The following is a 15,267-nucleotide window of genomic DNA, read 5'->3' as shown; positions in this document are numbered from 1 at the left end:
GCAGTATGTATTGTGGGAGATGCATAACTATGTATGCATTTACAGCTGTCCATTTTTTTTTCTACTAGATAGCTTTTGTATATTTGGAGGTCAGCTGCTTTACTTCCTACAGTGCTGTTGGTAGCACTCCTGCATACATATACATACAGTGGTCACTCATTATAAGGCAACCTTCATACCACATCATTTTTATTACAGAATATACTTTTATATAACAAAAGAGCCCTCTGGTGGTATTATAAAGAGTCTAATATTGTAGTGTGTTTCATGTGCATTAATCCATATGGAATTGTTCTTGACATGCTACACTCGGTAGAATGCTCTCAGGGCATCAACGTGCTTTTTTTAACATATAATGAATGCCCCCCTCATTCTCTCCAACACACTGCACAGTATATCCATCTTAATTAGGAACAGCACAATTCAAACACAAGCAATGTCCACTCCTCCAACTGAGCTTCCTAGTAAACCTTGCAACGGCTTGGCACCCTCACACCACTGAATTGAATGGCGAGGAAAGGGCTGGATGCAAACTGCTAACCATACTGTTCAAAGATGAATGTCTTACTATTCAACAAAGAGCGAGCTCTGTGCTCAAGAAGTAAAGATGGGTCTGATGTCAGTATTGTTACCTCATGAGCTGCTTACACTCAGTAGTCACAACAATTAAAGTAACGTGATGCAGTAAAACTGCCACCTAGAAACATAGATCTGCAATACATTTATCAGGAATTGTGTCATTTAACCCCATCCTGCCAGTGCCAGGTGGGCTATCATCCCCCAAAATCAACATTCCTCCAGGTGTACCAACATAGCTACACACTTACAAAAGTGCACTACATTCCAGCAGTTCGTTCAAGAGTTATCTTGTGTCAGACAGCGGTAGAGAAGAAGAAGGGATCGGAGGTGTCTAGCCAAAAGAGAACGTCTCCATCTAGACACAATAAAGCACCGGGAGGTTGAGAAAGGGCTGGCTCACTGCTTGGAGAATGTTTTATTGAAGCAGGCCAACGAGGCAGAGCTGATTTCAGAGGATAAATCAGCCGCACAGATTTCTTATTGCTGCTGCAGATCAATTAGAGGAGGAATAGCATTCTCTGGCACCTAAACTGCTGACTTCTTCAGCCAAGCATGTCCTGAATAACTCATGTATCACTGCTGAAGACAGACAAAAATTAACAAAGCTATCAAATGACCTTCCCCCTCCCTCCACAGATTGCTTGCTGATTAATCCAACAGCTCTTTAGCATTTTGAAAGCTTACATATGCATACATATACAAAGAATTGCTTTATGCAGAACATTTATTTGGTGAAATAAAACAAAGACATATTGCAGTTTCCACTTCGATAATGACTTACCAGGATTACAGTTTTGAAATAAGAGTCTTTAATACTGGGAGAAAGTGCAGCCACTTCACCAGCAGATGAGCCACAGAGAGTGTTGAAAACACTTATCATAGCACATCAAACAAGTGCAATTTTGATGTTACACGCTTAGTGTGGCACTTCTTTGAAGGTTCTTCAGACTATGTTGCGCAGTTCTGTGCTCATTCGAAAGCTCCAGATGAAAAGCTTTGTTTATGAATATGCATTTGTATTTAGCGTCTGGATTGGATGACTAGCAGTGCCAGGCATGGGCTGTGAGCCACAGCTACTGTATGCAATGCTCCTCTGGTTGGCACCAGGCTCAGATTAGAAAGCACTTGTTGAAATCCATCTAGTTCTTCTCCTTTTCTATCACAGGCTGTAAAAGCAGCGTAGATCCACTGATAAAATGATTAAATAAAATAAATAGGGTCCAGGAAGTCAAACAGAAAATTCATTATTAAACCAATAATCCATTAGATTTTAGCTTTGAATGGAGCCAACACAACATAATACTTTACCCTGCTGCAGTTTTTTACTAAATAAAAAAAGTGAATAAAACAGATGATTTAAAAATGGTACTGTTTCCAGCTAATTCATTGGGATGAGACACAGCACAGCATAGGAGGGGTAACGTTTATTTCAACAGACTCCTTTACTTAACCAGGTAAGAACAACACTGTCTAAAAAGAGAACATATTAAAAACACAGAGAGGGAAAAAAAAATTGTATCAACAAGTAGGCATAGTTAATTTCTAATGCTCATATTTTACCAATCCAAAATATCTGGACAAATGTCTGTCAAATGGTTCTAAATTAAATTTAAATTAAATTAAAAGCAATGAAGTCCAGTGTTGAGGTCAATTCCTTTTCTTCAATTCCAGTTCCTTTTTCAAATCAAGTCCCAATTTCAATTCCCATTCCTTCTGAATCTATTCCAATGCCCAGTCCTTCATAGGAGTTCCTTTGCCAGAATTGGAATTGGGATTGATTAAAAGGGAATGGGAATTGGAATTGAAATAGAATTGGAATTTTAAAAAGGCCATTGACCCCAGCCCTGGTGCAGTCCCTGTTCTGGGATGGCTTGCTGTAAGAACAGCTGAACTTCCTCACCTGCAGTGCAAGGGGCTTCCATCTCATGTTCTTTAGTAAAGCAGGAGCTGCAGTTAGCATGCTTTGAGGTCGCTTTTTCAAAGTCAAGATCACACCACTGAGATCTTCCCGTAGTGCGTTTACCAAGTTTTTCAACTGCCACCCAACCTAATAACCAACAAATACATTAATCAAACAAATCAAGTGAAATGCGTACATGAAAAAGCACCATCTTGTACACAAAGGTAGCCCTTTTTCTACATCAGGAAGACATACCAGAAAGAGCCAGTGCAGTATGTGTCACTGGGAGCAGTGTTTCAGGGTGGGTCAAGTTAATGGTTACACTGGTGCACCAGCTGTACTTACAGGGGGTGCATTAAAAGTTTTAAAAAGTCACCAGGATGGAATTATGAAAAAGAAAATGGTATGTACGTAAGAAGAGAGTGATTTCAAACAACACCAGGAATGTGTTAGTTAAGAATGAGGTGCTGTGTAATCCAAAGATCATTTCTGCTAATGCTGGGTTGGACACAGGATACTACATCAAGTGAGCTAGTGCTGTACAGCATTAGTATATTTGTAGCAGACTCTTAATTAAAGTATCCCACATTTGAACCGATTTAGAAATACAAAAAGAAACTCAGTAAGTTCAATGACAAACATTTTGACCAGAAGTCTTTTAAATGTCTTTGTTTTCCATTAAGAAACTGAAAGACGACAGATAAACAATGAAAACAGCGAGCTCAAAACCAGCAAAGAAACCAGAGACAGGTACAGCACGCGTTTCCAGACAAGACATTAAAACAGATGTCAGTGGAGCGACTTGGTTTCTTTCAGGATTTCTGAAAGCCCTACTGAGTAGAATGTTTATGTTGAAATATATTACCCAAACCCACAGCATAATTACAGAGATCTTTTTTTTTTTTTTGTTTCTTCATAAACAGCTACACACACACTGACAGGGAAGGAGCAGGAGGAACCAGGAAGCAGACTGAGAATTCTCAAAAGCAGGGTCTAATAAGACTGGCTCTGTCAACCTGGCCAGTGGAATCCATTTCTGGAACTGGAATCTCCCTGTGCTGGAATGTCACAAATATCAACGAATACCACGGCAAATAAAAATTAATAAAACAGATCTGTGTGTCAGGGCAAAAGCCCTGCTTATGTTAATAAGTGTAAGGTTGTCAGGGATGGTGTTAAATCTGTACCTGCCAGCAATCACCGGTGTTTCAGCAAATTGCTGAAACTAGTTTTCCCAGATGCTTGCTTTGTTATGAAAGTGTTTAATTGCTCTCGTTAGTCATCAAGTCAGCCATCACCTGGGCAGTTTTGTGAAGCAGGTACACAGATCGTCTCTATTTGTAGGTGTAGGGTATTGAAGAGCACACATGAAGCAGTGTTTCCCAGCTCTCATGAAGCACACTGAAAATCCTCAATATGTGAATATGTGATTGTGTAACAGGCTCTCTTAACAAGAGCACTTCATTCAATAAGGGTTAGGCTGGGGATTTTTAATGATCATTTCTAATAAAATTATTGACAGACATTTGTTTTTGTTGTGTTAAATCAAGGTAATTAGGGTGATGGATGTGAAGATTTGATTCTGAACATCAAATCATCAGCTAAAAAACAGAATCACTAGCTTTCAAAAAAAAATCTGAAAATGCTTCTTTTCAGATAGAAGTGGAAGTGTCAGGAAGAAGGTGCTCTATTATACATTCACACAGCTGATTACAGTGTTTCACTGGAATCTACATAGATCTACTCTACTGGGGGATTGATCCTCAAGTACTTTTTCTACCCCAGCTTGGAGAATTCTCAAGTCTCAGATTTGACGAGTTGCTGTCCGCATACAATAATAAATAGCACAGATGAGGAATTTGTACATGCTATTGTTTGAGTGCTGGGCAAAGCAATTACTTTGATGGGCAGTCTGCAGAGTTATATAATATTATACACACACACACACACACACACACACACACAGTAGAATGGCTATTTTGATTATTTTACAGAAGGCCCAAGATGTACATGGCCATGTTTTAAAAGTGTTTTTTTTTTTTTTTTTTCTTGCCACATCAATGTGGCCTGGCTGTCTCTTAGGCCTATGTGCTTCAGTGAATAAGAGGGTCAGTGATGAGGGATGAATACCCTCCACACACACTCCACACATTACCACTCTTACAGGCATGCTTCACTAATATTTAATGTGACAGTACACATGCTTTAGGGGTTTTTATCAATATTTTCACATTTATTGTTGTAGGACATACAGCATCTTATAACAATGCTCGACCTGACCGGAGAGACATTCACTCAGCCCCTCCAATAGCAGTAACGTGAGCGAATCATGCAGATCAGCTGACCGGAGAGACATTCACTCAGCTGCAGATCAGCTGACCGGACAGACATTCACTCATTCCAAAACAAGCTGTACAGTGGCAGCAGTTACTTGCACACCACTTTGCTATTGGTCTTGAGCATCAGATGTAACCATTTTTGCAGGCAATAGCACAAATATATATATGTATATATATATATACTGATGGGAAATGGATTTCAAAGGAAGCATATTGTAAGAGGAAAGGGTAAGATATGTGAAAACAAGTGTGTGGTCTGTATCATTGAAATGGATTAGACAACGGGGAAGAAAAACTTTTACTGCAAGACGACTCAGAATAATCCAGCGCTACTGTGACAGAATACAGCGGAACTGGACAAGACTCTGACCTACAGTAGTGGAACAGAGTTATGGTTAACACAGTCGTTTGGAACAGGACCATTTAATTTCCTGTGCTGCAAGTCTAATTTCTGTGACCTGAACGTAACAATCATACACATTTTGGATTGGAAAATATTAGCCACACCTGTGTTCTCTAATGTGAAACGAGTGAATCAGATCTTTATATGAAAGCGTTGGGTACTGGAACCAAGCGAGTGCAATCATAATATCAAAACAGAACTGGTCTTCCAATGCACCTGATGTCTACATCTGGTTGAGATGGTCAGGACTGAGGTGCAGAGCGGTGAGGTGAGGCTCTCAGAGAGTCTACCTGCCTGCTTTGTATCATTATTTCGCACCTTTCACATGCCCTAAAAGTACCAAAATCATAAAGAAAGCGTTTGTCTAATGGATTTTATTCTCATCCATACTGAACTATACAAGCACAGTCCCACATATGTCCCCCTAAAACCTCTTCCATCTCCAGACGTATTTTCATATATTTGATAGATGAATGAAGTTCAAGTAAACAATGCGTTACACAGGTTTGAAAAACCATAGCTCCTGAAATATTTCTGAAATATTCCCAGCCCTGCAATCAAAGTTTTCTTTAACTAGTATGGCACCAGATATCACTTTAAAATGAATATGGGTTTGTTCTGACAAAAAATGACACATTTATAGCAAATGGAAGTGTGTGACAGGTAAGATTATTTTACTCAAGAAATAATAAAGTTGTGTCAGACTTGGTAAAGTGTGTGTGTTTGATATATACAGAGATTAAACTTTAAAGCCTTTCTTTGCAATTGTTTAGGGGAAAACAAAACAAGAGGAGAGGGATACCCACTACTGTCTGATGATTGACCTGGATCACTTCATCTCCAGCATGGATTTTCTTGCATCGATCTGCAGGGGACTGCACAGAACAGAAAGACAGACTAACAGTTAGATGAATGCACCCTCTTTTCCTGTTAAAGACACGCTATTATCTATGTCCAGTCACTCTAAAAACTTCAGAAATTCAGCCCTCCCAAGTAAACACAGAGTAGCGAGGGTCTAGAATGGGCGACTGTTGTCAATGCTAAGTATATGGAAAAATACAAAGCACTATTCAACATGTTGACGTAACATTATTCAGCAGGTTTCACTGGACTTTATAAAGCGAAATGAGTTAATTCTATAGGGTGATGCACAGCTTTTATCCACAGTCATAGTATCGTCTATCCCTTTTCACCAGTATTAGAGCACATGTCTATATTGGAGGGACAGATTTCTGGTTTATTCGACACAAAGACAGGATCTGGTGAAACTCTTTTCCAGAGTCCCACGACTGCAGCGAATTCCCCAGAACACGATGAAAACCCAAATGCTAAACCCTTACGCAGAATAGAGAAAACAGAAACAGACGGGACATATTAAGCTGGGATGTGAGGGTTTGGATATGGAGCCGGCTGGATCCCATTCTTTGAAAGCAGTATTTCACAAGATCAGCAGGTGAATCTGCAAGTGGGTGTCTGGAATCACTATTGATTTGCTGTGCTGTACACAGAGGGAATGGCTCTTGTAGAATTCAATCTCCTGGGTTGCTCTATTAGATTTCAGTCTTCTTATTTATTGATATTTGCCCATAGCTGTCCGCTATGAAGGGGCATCATATTTAATGGGAGTTGTCAGTTGTCGAATACTATAATTATATCTTAAAGCAACCTGGCTGAGGACATAATGACCTAAAACTACCAAAGCATTACTGTCAATTACCAGCAAGTGGGAGCTGTTTATTCTTTTCTATTGTCGTATTGGTTTTTATGAAACACTTTTCAGATAAAGACACTGATGGCAACATTTCCTAATCTTTGCTCCAGTACTTTGAATTATATATCTGTATTTTAAAATAATAATTTTAAAACAGAATGCAGCAAACAGTAAGAACCTTTTTATTTATTGATTGTTTTATTTTTTTGTTTGTTTGTCTCATATCTAAAAGCTGTTTATAAAATGAAATCTACTAGCCCGAAAATGAAGGGCTATATTCATAAACCATTTGAAATCTTAAGCTAATTTTAATTTGTGTTCCGTATTCAAAAATAAACTTTATGTTTGCACACATCAAACCTTATTCAGGGATGGAAATTAGATTCCTACTGCATAGCAGTTTCACCCATTCCAGGTTTTACTATGAGCTTGATTAGCCCCAGTGTACAGGTATGAAGCTCAGTTGTTTTCTTTTGAACTGGCTCAAACTGCTATGCAGTGGGGTCTACTGCCTTCCCTTTTTTAATTATTTTTTTTTAAGCAAAACAGAATACAAATTTATTAAACAAGGGCTCTAGAGTTATGAGGCTTTGACACTGTAGCGAAAGCAGTGTATAAAGTAACAAACATGAAAGGGTCCTTGTACAACACCCACAACTGCAAAGAATCCCAGACTCTGTGTACCGAATACAAAGCCAGCATCTCGAAGCAGGAGGAAAACAACAGCCAGGTGACTAATACGGTGGCTATCTCTGTTCACAGGTCACAGTGAAAGGTGCTGTTCTGATTTAGCTCAAGGGGAATATACAGTACAAGTTGCCAGCTGGAAAGGTTTAATATATGCAGTTCCAGGTGAGGAAGTGGATTTGCAAACTCATAAAAGCTCCGCTCATGGGGACTGTTAATAACAGAAGCACAGGACCACAGTGGCTTATCATTTTAACCCACGTAATATGCTGCAACAACAGAGCAACAAAACTCAATAAACCAAACAAAAAATATATAATCAGGTTTGAGGAAATGCCCAGTTCTGAGTCCTTTACCAGATATTAAATCAGACCTGGTTACTAAAGAAGCACCGTGGATTATTTTATTAAAATAAGAGCGTTTTCCAGGCATGCATTATTTATCAGTATTGAAGAGGAATGCTTACTGCTTCTGTAGTTCCTGTTATTACATGCAGCCCATCGTAGGTTGATTTGATATACATCCCCTAAAGGACAGAGAGACACAGTCAGAGAAATACATACACTAACATATTCATCCCACAAACATAACCTGCACACCACTGCTGTGTACAGGGCAAGCATAACCTCTTTGAAGGGGTCAGCTAATAACACTGCAATTTGATGACCAGGTCAGGACAGATGCTATACAAGTTCAGTTTTATGCCAGCCATCTGATCGGACAGTGCTGGGGCAGTTGTTTGTGTCTGTAAATACCTATGCCATGCAGCGCATCGTGTGGATGGGCTGCCCCTCGTGTTCCTGAGTAACTTGCTTTCCATATGGCATTCCAGACATGGGTTCTGCATCTCCCTGTTGCAAAGTCAGTTTCAGTCACAATGGGCAAGACAGCACTCTGGTACATCCACATACAAGACTGCAAAAAAGTACTAGTGTCTGACTAGTCTCTATGATAATTGACAACACTTTTCAACTGACAGTGTTAAGGCAGGTGTTCTCTCTTATGTCTTTATCCCCCCCTACAAAACACTAGATAATGAAATAACGTGTTCTAAATAAAGTCAATTTGTCTTCCCTGCAAGATTGACATTTCAAATTCAATTACTGAGAGCATTAATCTTGCATCAGTAAAACAGGGCATCTCTCGAGGATTGATTACAGCTGCTCAGAAAGTGGTAGCAGTCCCTAACCTAATTCCAATGTACAGATACCGAAAGGGTCGACATCAACGCTTTAGCAGCTCGGCTACCAGGTGGTTAGAATGGATTTCACCAAAACGCCTGGCTATAGGTGAAAACAACAGGAGTTTGTGCAGTACCAGGAACAACATACAGTATATATGCATGGTGCGACAGAGAGATGCAGCTTTTACACATTACACAAGGAGTTGAAAATGTTATCCCTAATCCAGTGCTTTAAGGGCAACACAGAAATCATGACCAGAGGACACAGCTGGAAAGTGGAGCTATACTTAGGACAGAGGGAAGGAGACACAGAAAGTGGCGAGGGTATGGGATGGGTTACTTAGCCACGGTGTTGATGTTTCAATCACTGGGCTTCTTGCAGAAACCAACTTGAGTTTCGAGATCCAAAAAGAATAGTATCAAAATGAAGGGAAATGCTCTGCTCTGCAATGCTCTGCTCTGCAATGCCATGTGGTAGGCTCTGCTTAGGAAGTGACGTGCCAGCATGCTGACTGCTTGGGCTCTTACCAGCCCCTCACTGGGTTTGATGTTGCTCAACTGCACCACTTCCAGGTGGGCAGACTGGGAGACCAGAGGATCGGAAGAGAGGGAGATGATGTGATCACACACTCCTGAGAGGGTTTTACACTGCGAGACAGAGAGAAGGGACACGGAGCAATCATGTTAGCAAGAGGGAACAATGAGCAAAACGTGTTAACAAGCCATTGGAATCCACACGTTAATTCTGAAATAAAACTAAAATATATATTGCATTTCTAGCAATAGACAACTAGATATGTTTAAATCCTTTACCATTTCTCTCGGTTTGTCACTGGAGAAATCCTTGTACATAATCTTGAAGAATCATACTGTACCGGAACGTATTGTTAGTAAGTTCCCAGCCTTTGACTCTTTTGGTTATTGTCTTGAGTTTGTTTTGAGTTTTACCGTGCCTTTTGGTTATTGTTTTGAGTTTTACCATGCCTGTTTGTCATGTGTGCAATGACTGCAAGGGGTTTATAGTGCAATGTTCTTAATATTAAACTGTAAAGATGGTTCCTTTAGCTTCATCTGAACTTTATCACTTGGATGTCAATGAGCGGATAAGTTAAGTCTGTGGTGGTGTTTTTATGGTGTGCGACTGAGCTGGATTCCCTTCAATAGGGGGTCAGTGAATTAACGTGTCGTGCCACCAATCTAGCCCCTTTTACTTTGCTGTTTTCTTTTTATTAGCCGAGCTGCAGTACAGTGTGTACGTTTTGCTTTACCCATTACGTCTTTCCCTGCCACTGTCAGGTTTGGCTTCAGCCTGAAGCCCCTGTCTGCCAGAGTCTGATCAGCTTCAGCAGAGTGCAGCGAAGGTGCCCTCCCACCCAAGAAACCCAAGAAGCAAAGAGCTGCTCTGCTGACAGCCAGTTAAGATGACCCCCCCCCAGGCTGCATTAACAACAGCCAAACCCGCATGGAAATGCTCCTGCTAGTCCAATTCTCCTGCCAGGATTCAAACCCCTCAACCAGAACCCGAGCAGGGCATTGCCCTTTCACACTCATTTCTACAAAGACACGGCAAAACATACAGAGTACAGCATGAACAAAGTGTCAAGGACATTCATACCTCTGTACCTCCCATAGCAACAGCACCTGATCCCAAACCACATGACTGCCAGCTCTACAAAGACAGATGCCAATATACAACACATAGCAATTTTTGCCTAATGTGCATTCTTATAATTACTGCCACTTGCAAAGCAGGAGCAGCACAATATAAACAGACCCGCCTCCATTCTAAAATGTTTGCAGCAGCAGGATCCCCGCAGTATGAAACACAAGGTGTATTTCCATGTAATAGAGAGAAAGCACCACTCTACCAAAGACTACGCAGCACTACAGACATCTCTGCAGAGTCAGACAAAGATTATAACCAACTGGAAGCTAGTGGGTGTGGATGACCTTGCAATGAAAGAGCATGCAGTAGGAGGACCTCGAAAGGAGAACACATTATTTACTGGTGGCCAGCCTGAGAAATACTGACTCTGAATCAGCCCTGCAAATACTGAACACTAACTTTTAATCTGAATAATATGCTAGTAATAACAATTATTATTATTACAATTGTACCCGCTGTATAATCTAATTCAAATGACCTGGGGCTGGTAATTAGAGTCATTTCTACTGTGAAAGAATCGCAGTAATTTTAAGGCAGCATGATTGTCTAAAACAGCTCCTTAATGGAATATCCTAATATCAAACTGTCACTGTCCTGGTGAAATAATAAAAAACAACAACTATAAACTTAATTAGGAGTGAATTGAGCTCTTTTAAACCTAAGACATGAATTCCAGTGCTTCTGTATGCTTTTCTCAATATTACTCTCACACATGCTTAATATTCCCCAAGTCGGTTTTTGTGCTTAGATCTCCCTTTCATTACAGATTTGCACTGTAAATTCACTATTAAATAAAGCCGCTTCGATGGCAAGGCAATCCCTCACACACAAATGGCTTCGCTCCAAGCCGTCACATTAGCGTGATTATTTGCTTTTTTGAAAGGAAAAACACAACCAATAAAAAGTTACCCAACCAGAAATAAGCGACTCAGACATGTGATGAAGGTAGTAAACAAGCACTTTCTTCCTCGCGTTAGAATTGAAATTGCAATTCCTTTCAGAGAAGTATGCTAATAATGATGAATTGGAGTAGATAGCTTTGAAAATCTAGTCCACAGTCCATGTGATGTGCAGTACCGCAAAGCTTTTAAAATGTCAAACTAAACTAAATTATTCCACTACGTAACATTGTTTTAAATACATCTTCAGTGTTTTGCATTGCTCTGTGTAGGGAAATAGGTCAAATAAAAAGTATTGCAGACAGTCAATTTATAGAAAGAAACATGCTTGTAGTTCAAATCTATGTAAGGATAACGAAGGGATTTAAAGACATATTATGAGTGCACTGAACTCAATTGCAAGGTCTGTTGTTATCAACAAAGAGACGCTTTTCTCCTCAAGACAAGGAACCGAGTGTGGTGTGGGAAACTGACTTGGTTGGAACTCTGCCGTCGCAAAGAGAAACCAAGCTTGCAAAAACAAGGTTTAGCTTCACACACACGTTTAGGTAAGATATATAAGAGAGTGCATTTGAGAAGATCCATGACCCAGAGCCATGTTCGATGCTCTCCCAGTGATTAGGTAACTAATCACTGCTTCAGTTCTGCTAATAACTAGCGGCCTCATTATTGGGTCTAATGATTATGCTATAAAATGTGACTATTGATTATTGGAATCAATAAAGGAAACTTGTTATCTTCTGCTTAAATCGTTGTTGTGTGTGCTGCTTCACACAGGAATACATACAGAATTGAGTCTGTATTCAAAGGCAGTCTGGTAAATGCAGTCTTAATAAACAAGCACATGCAATGCGGTTTTAACCACGCCAAATAAGACGTCATGTGTCCTGTGTTCTACGTTCAAACATTCTCTGTGGTTCCGATTCTGGCCAAGTCATCTCTGAGAGCAGCGGTTCCTCATTCCTTTGCTTTTGATCTGGGTCTGTTTTTATGGTTGTAGCTACCACTAGTTATATAAACAAAAATAAAAGGGAAAAACTCATTACAGACGGACAAGATATTTATAGATGTATGCCGTTTGCTGCCAAGATTTTCCTGGCCTGCAATGAAATAGTTTTTTTTTGTACTGGGGATTAAAACATAAAGCAGTCGTGGCATTCTTGGTATTTACCATGAGCAGTGTTATCATTAACAAGTTCCATCTGTGTTTTGAAGACAACTAGTTTGTATCTACTCCGAATCGACTCCCATTACTAACTTAAGTTTTTAGTAAAATAAATACATAATAAAAACAAGGTCTTTCAGTAGGAGATATAGCACAGGACATCACTTTGGCAAACATCCACAGCAACTACTGTATGCAGAAGCCTTACAATTCACCTGTCCCTTACTGCATAAGCATTATGGTAATTTTTTAAATTACATATACTGTATGATGTAAAGCAGCAAGTTATAAGAAAGAAAGAAAGAAAGAGCGAGCTTGCTTGCTGCTACATGCAGTTGTCACCTCTGCAACGGTACAGGATTGTCTCCTCAATCCGGACACTACTGCTTTAACATAATGAAAAGCTTGGAATGGCCTAAGGACTTATCACACAGCCAGGTCCGCTTGTGTTATTAGAAGCAGATGGGATGGGGGGACTGGGCCCAAACTATAGGGGTGGCTGGAATTATAAAGCAGGCAAAAAGAAACCACTTGGTTCCCAAACATAGCCTCTCTCCAGTACAGGCTTTCAGGTATTCAGGGATCCTCAAGCAACTGAAGAGCTGACAAGACCTCAGGCCTGTTAAAAACAGCTTCAGGAGCCGCAGACCAGTTCTGCCAACTTTCTTTATAACAGATCCTGGCAGCGTGCTGTCACTGTGGGCTTGAGGGCTGAAATTGACCACGTCTATTTCTTTCACTTTTTAGGTCAGTTGATAAAATTCTCATATAAAAGATTTCTTAATTCAGCTGTGGAGAGGAGCTAGAAGCAGCATAAAAAAAAAATTGAACGAATTTAGTAAAAGGACTGTTTGTTCCAAAGTGCCGTCCACCCTCTAGAGCTGAGATCTGGTAGCCAGGGGATTGTTACGCCTATCCCCTGCTCTACAGATCTGCGTTACAGAGCGACCAGGCTGTTCATCTCGTTACTTGAGTTTCTCTCCTTAGAGACCTGATGGCGAGACTCCTGCAGCAAGTCACTTAAAGCCAAACTGATAGGGTTCCAAGGCATTTGGGAACAATTCTCAGATCTAATCCCATTCAAAATCCTCAGTAGTGATTTCTTTTAATGCATTTTCAAAAACTCTTAATGAATAATTGGATGGTGGTATGGTTATTGCTAAGGCTTAGAGGAGGCAAGAAAATTGATTTTTAAGTCTTGCAAGTCTTAATGTTTGCAGTCATTGTAGGTGTCGGGCTTTGACTGTGATTGATTCATAGCTTTGTACAAGCTGTCTGTACATTATATATTTGTCCAATGAAATTACATGTAAATACAGTACCGTAATGCATGACTCGCACAGCTATTCTGCGCAGCCCTGATCACTTTGTGATTTTCTGTTAAATGTTGGTGAGTCCTGACACCTCTGGTACCATCCTCTGTGCGCATACAGATTAAAGACGAGCCCCTCACACAACTTGTCTGTTTACGCACAACTGTTTGATTCCTGTTGAACTCTCTCAGTGTTTACAAAAATATATTTAGCTTCTGTGGGAAGACAAAATGCATTATTGGAAGTGGTTCTCACTTGTTTAGCTCTTTACTCAGCGTTTCTATAGAAACAACAGCCGGGGATCAGATACATCAGGTGTCTAAGCCAATGAGAAAGCTCTATTTCATTGTGCAGCCAATCGGTGACAGTTAGAGGAGGGATTTAGACAGAAAGGAATATAATGTGATTTGAGATTTCCACACTACACAAGAAGTGTCTTCTCTTGGCATACATGCTCTTTATTTCAAACTGAATAACATAACATAACAATCCTAACCATAGGCTAGACATTTTCTGGCGTGTCACTTGTTAACAAACTATAGTAACAAACTGTAATACTATTAATAATACCAATACAAACCCAATGGGGGACTTACCACATGAAGTATCTTGTTCTCTGTTTCGTAGACGGTGCAGTCCTGCAAGATAAGGTGAAAGAAAACACTGATGGCAGTTCTAAATCACAGAACAAAAGTGCAAGAGTAAGAATTCCAGGCAAAGCAAAGAAGGCAGAAAATGAGAACGAACCACACCACATTGCTCAGACACTGAGCCGTACAAAGTGCATCAGAATAACCACAGAACGGGTTCTTTTGCTGCACACAAACCAGGCAAAGCTTCCACTCCTCTACTGCTTCTCCGTTACTTACCTATTGAACTTCTACACGTGTGAAGTAAGCTACCACTGTTATATTACATTTTTAAGAACCATTTGTGGCAGCCTTTTAGCTGCCTTTTGAAGTTATTCTACATTGCAGATCAGCTGGTGCCTTATGCAAGCCCCGCCCACAACCATTAAAAGAATTTTACTTTTTAAAGTGGTCGAGCAGGTGGCTTATGTTCAAATGTAGCATAGATTGCAGCATATCTGTACAATGATCAAATGCCCTATTTAAATGTACTGATTTAACTATTTCAATAGCACAGAACAAACATCTTACAAAAGAATTACAAGACAACAGATAGATATAGATAGATAGATAGATAGATAGATAGATAGATAGATAGATAGATAGATAGATAGATAGACAGACAGACAGACAGACATGCCATGTGAAGGCTACTCTCCTGGCTGTTTTCCAGCCAAATTTGGCACTTTTTAAATTTTTTTTTTAAATTGTAGTCGTCGGCAAATGTTTTTTCCCCAGTTTGGAATGCCCAATTATAATTTTTATCCTGGTTCACCGCTGCAACCCCCCGGCC

General features: G+C 40.0%; 1 protein-coding gene across 13 annotated transcripts in view; it reads right to left on the bottom strand.

Moving 5' to 3' along the window:
* The window catches only part of cnksr2a (connector enhancer of kinase suppressor of Ras 2a), a 124,381-nt gene that overhangs the window by 61,753 nt on the left and 47,361 nt on the right, over positions 1-15,267 (bottom strand). For 10 of the 13 annotated variants that reach the window (XM_041232970.1, XM_041232962.1, XM_041232964.1 and 7 more), the window contains 5 exons: positions 14,442-14,483; positions 9,331-9,450; positions 8,086-8,145; positions 6,028-6,096; positions 2,480-2,626 (listed from right to left, as the gene is read on the bottom strand). In XM_041232970.1, coding sequence (XP_041088904.1) covers positions 2,480-2,626; positions 6,028-6,096; positions 8,086-8,145; positions 9,331-9,450; positions 14,442-14,483 — 438 coding nt within the window. The remainder of the gene's footprint in view (positions 1-2,479; positions 2,627-6,027; positions 6,097-8,085; positions 8,146-9,330; positions 9,451-14,441; positions 14,484-15,267) is intronic. The other 3 variants (XM_041232975.1, XM_041232972.1, XM_041232974.1) reach the window with 1 other exon arrangement.

Source organism: Polyodon spathula, chromosome 30 (assembly GCF_017654505.1).
Source record: "Polyodon spathula isolate WHYD16114869_AA chromosome 30, ASM1765450v1, whole genome shotgun sequence".
Classification (NCBI taxonomy): Eukaryota; Metazoa; Chordata; class Actinopteri; order Acipenseriformes; family Polyodontidae; genus Polyodon; species Polyodon spathula.
The sequence above is the reverse complement of the archived record's forward strand: the minus strand, read 5'-3'. Positions and strand labels throughout refer to the sequence as shown.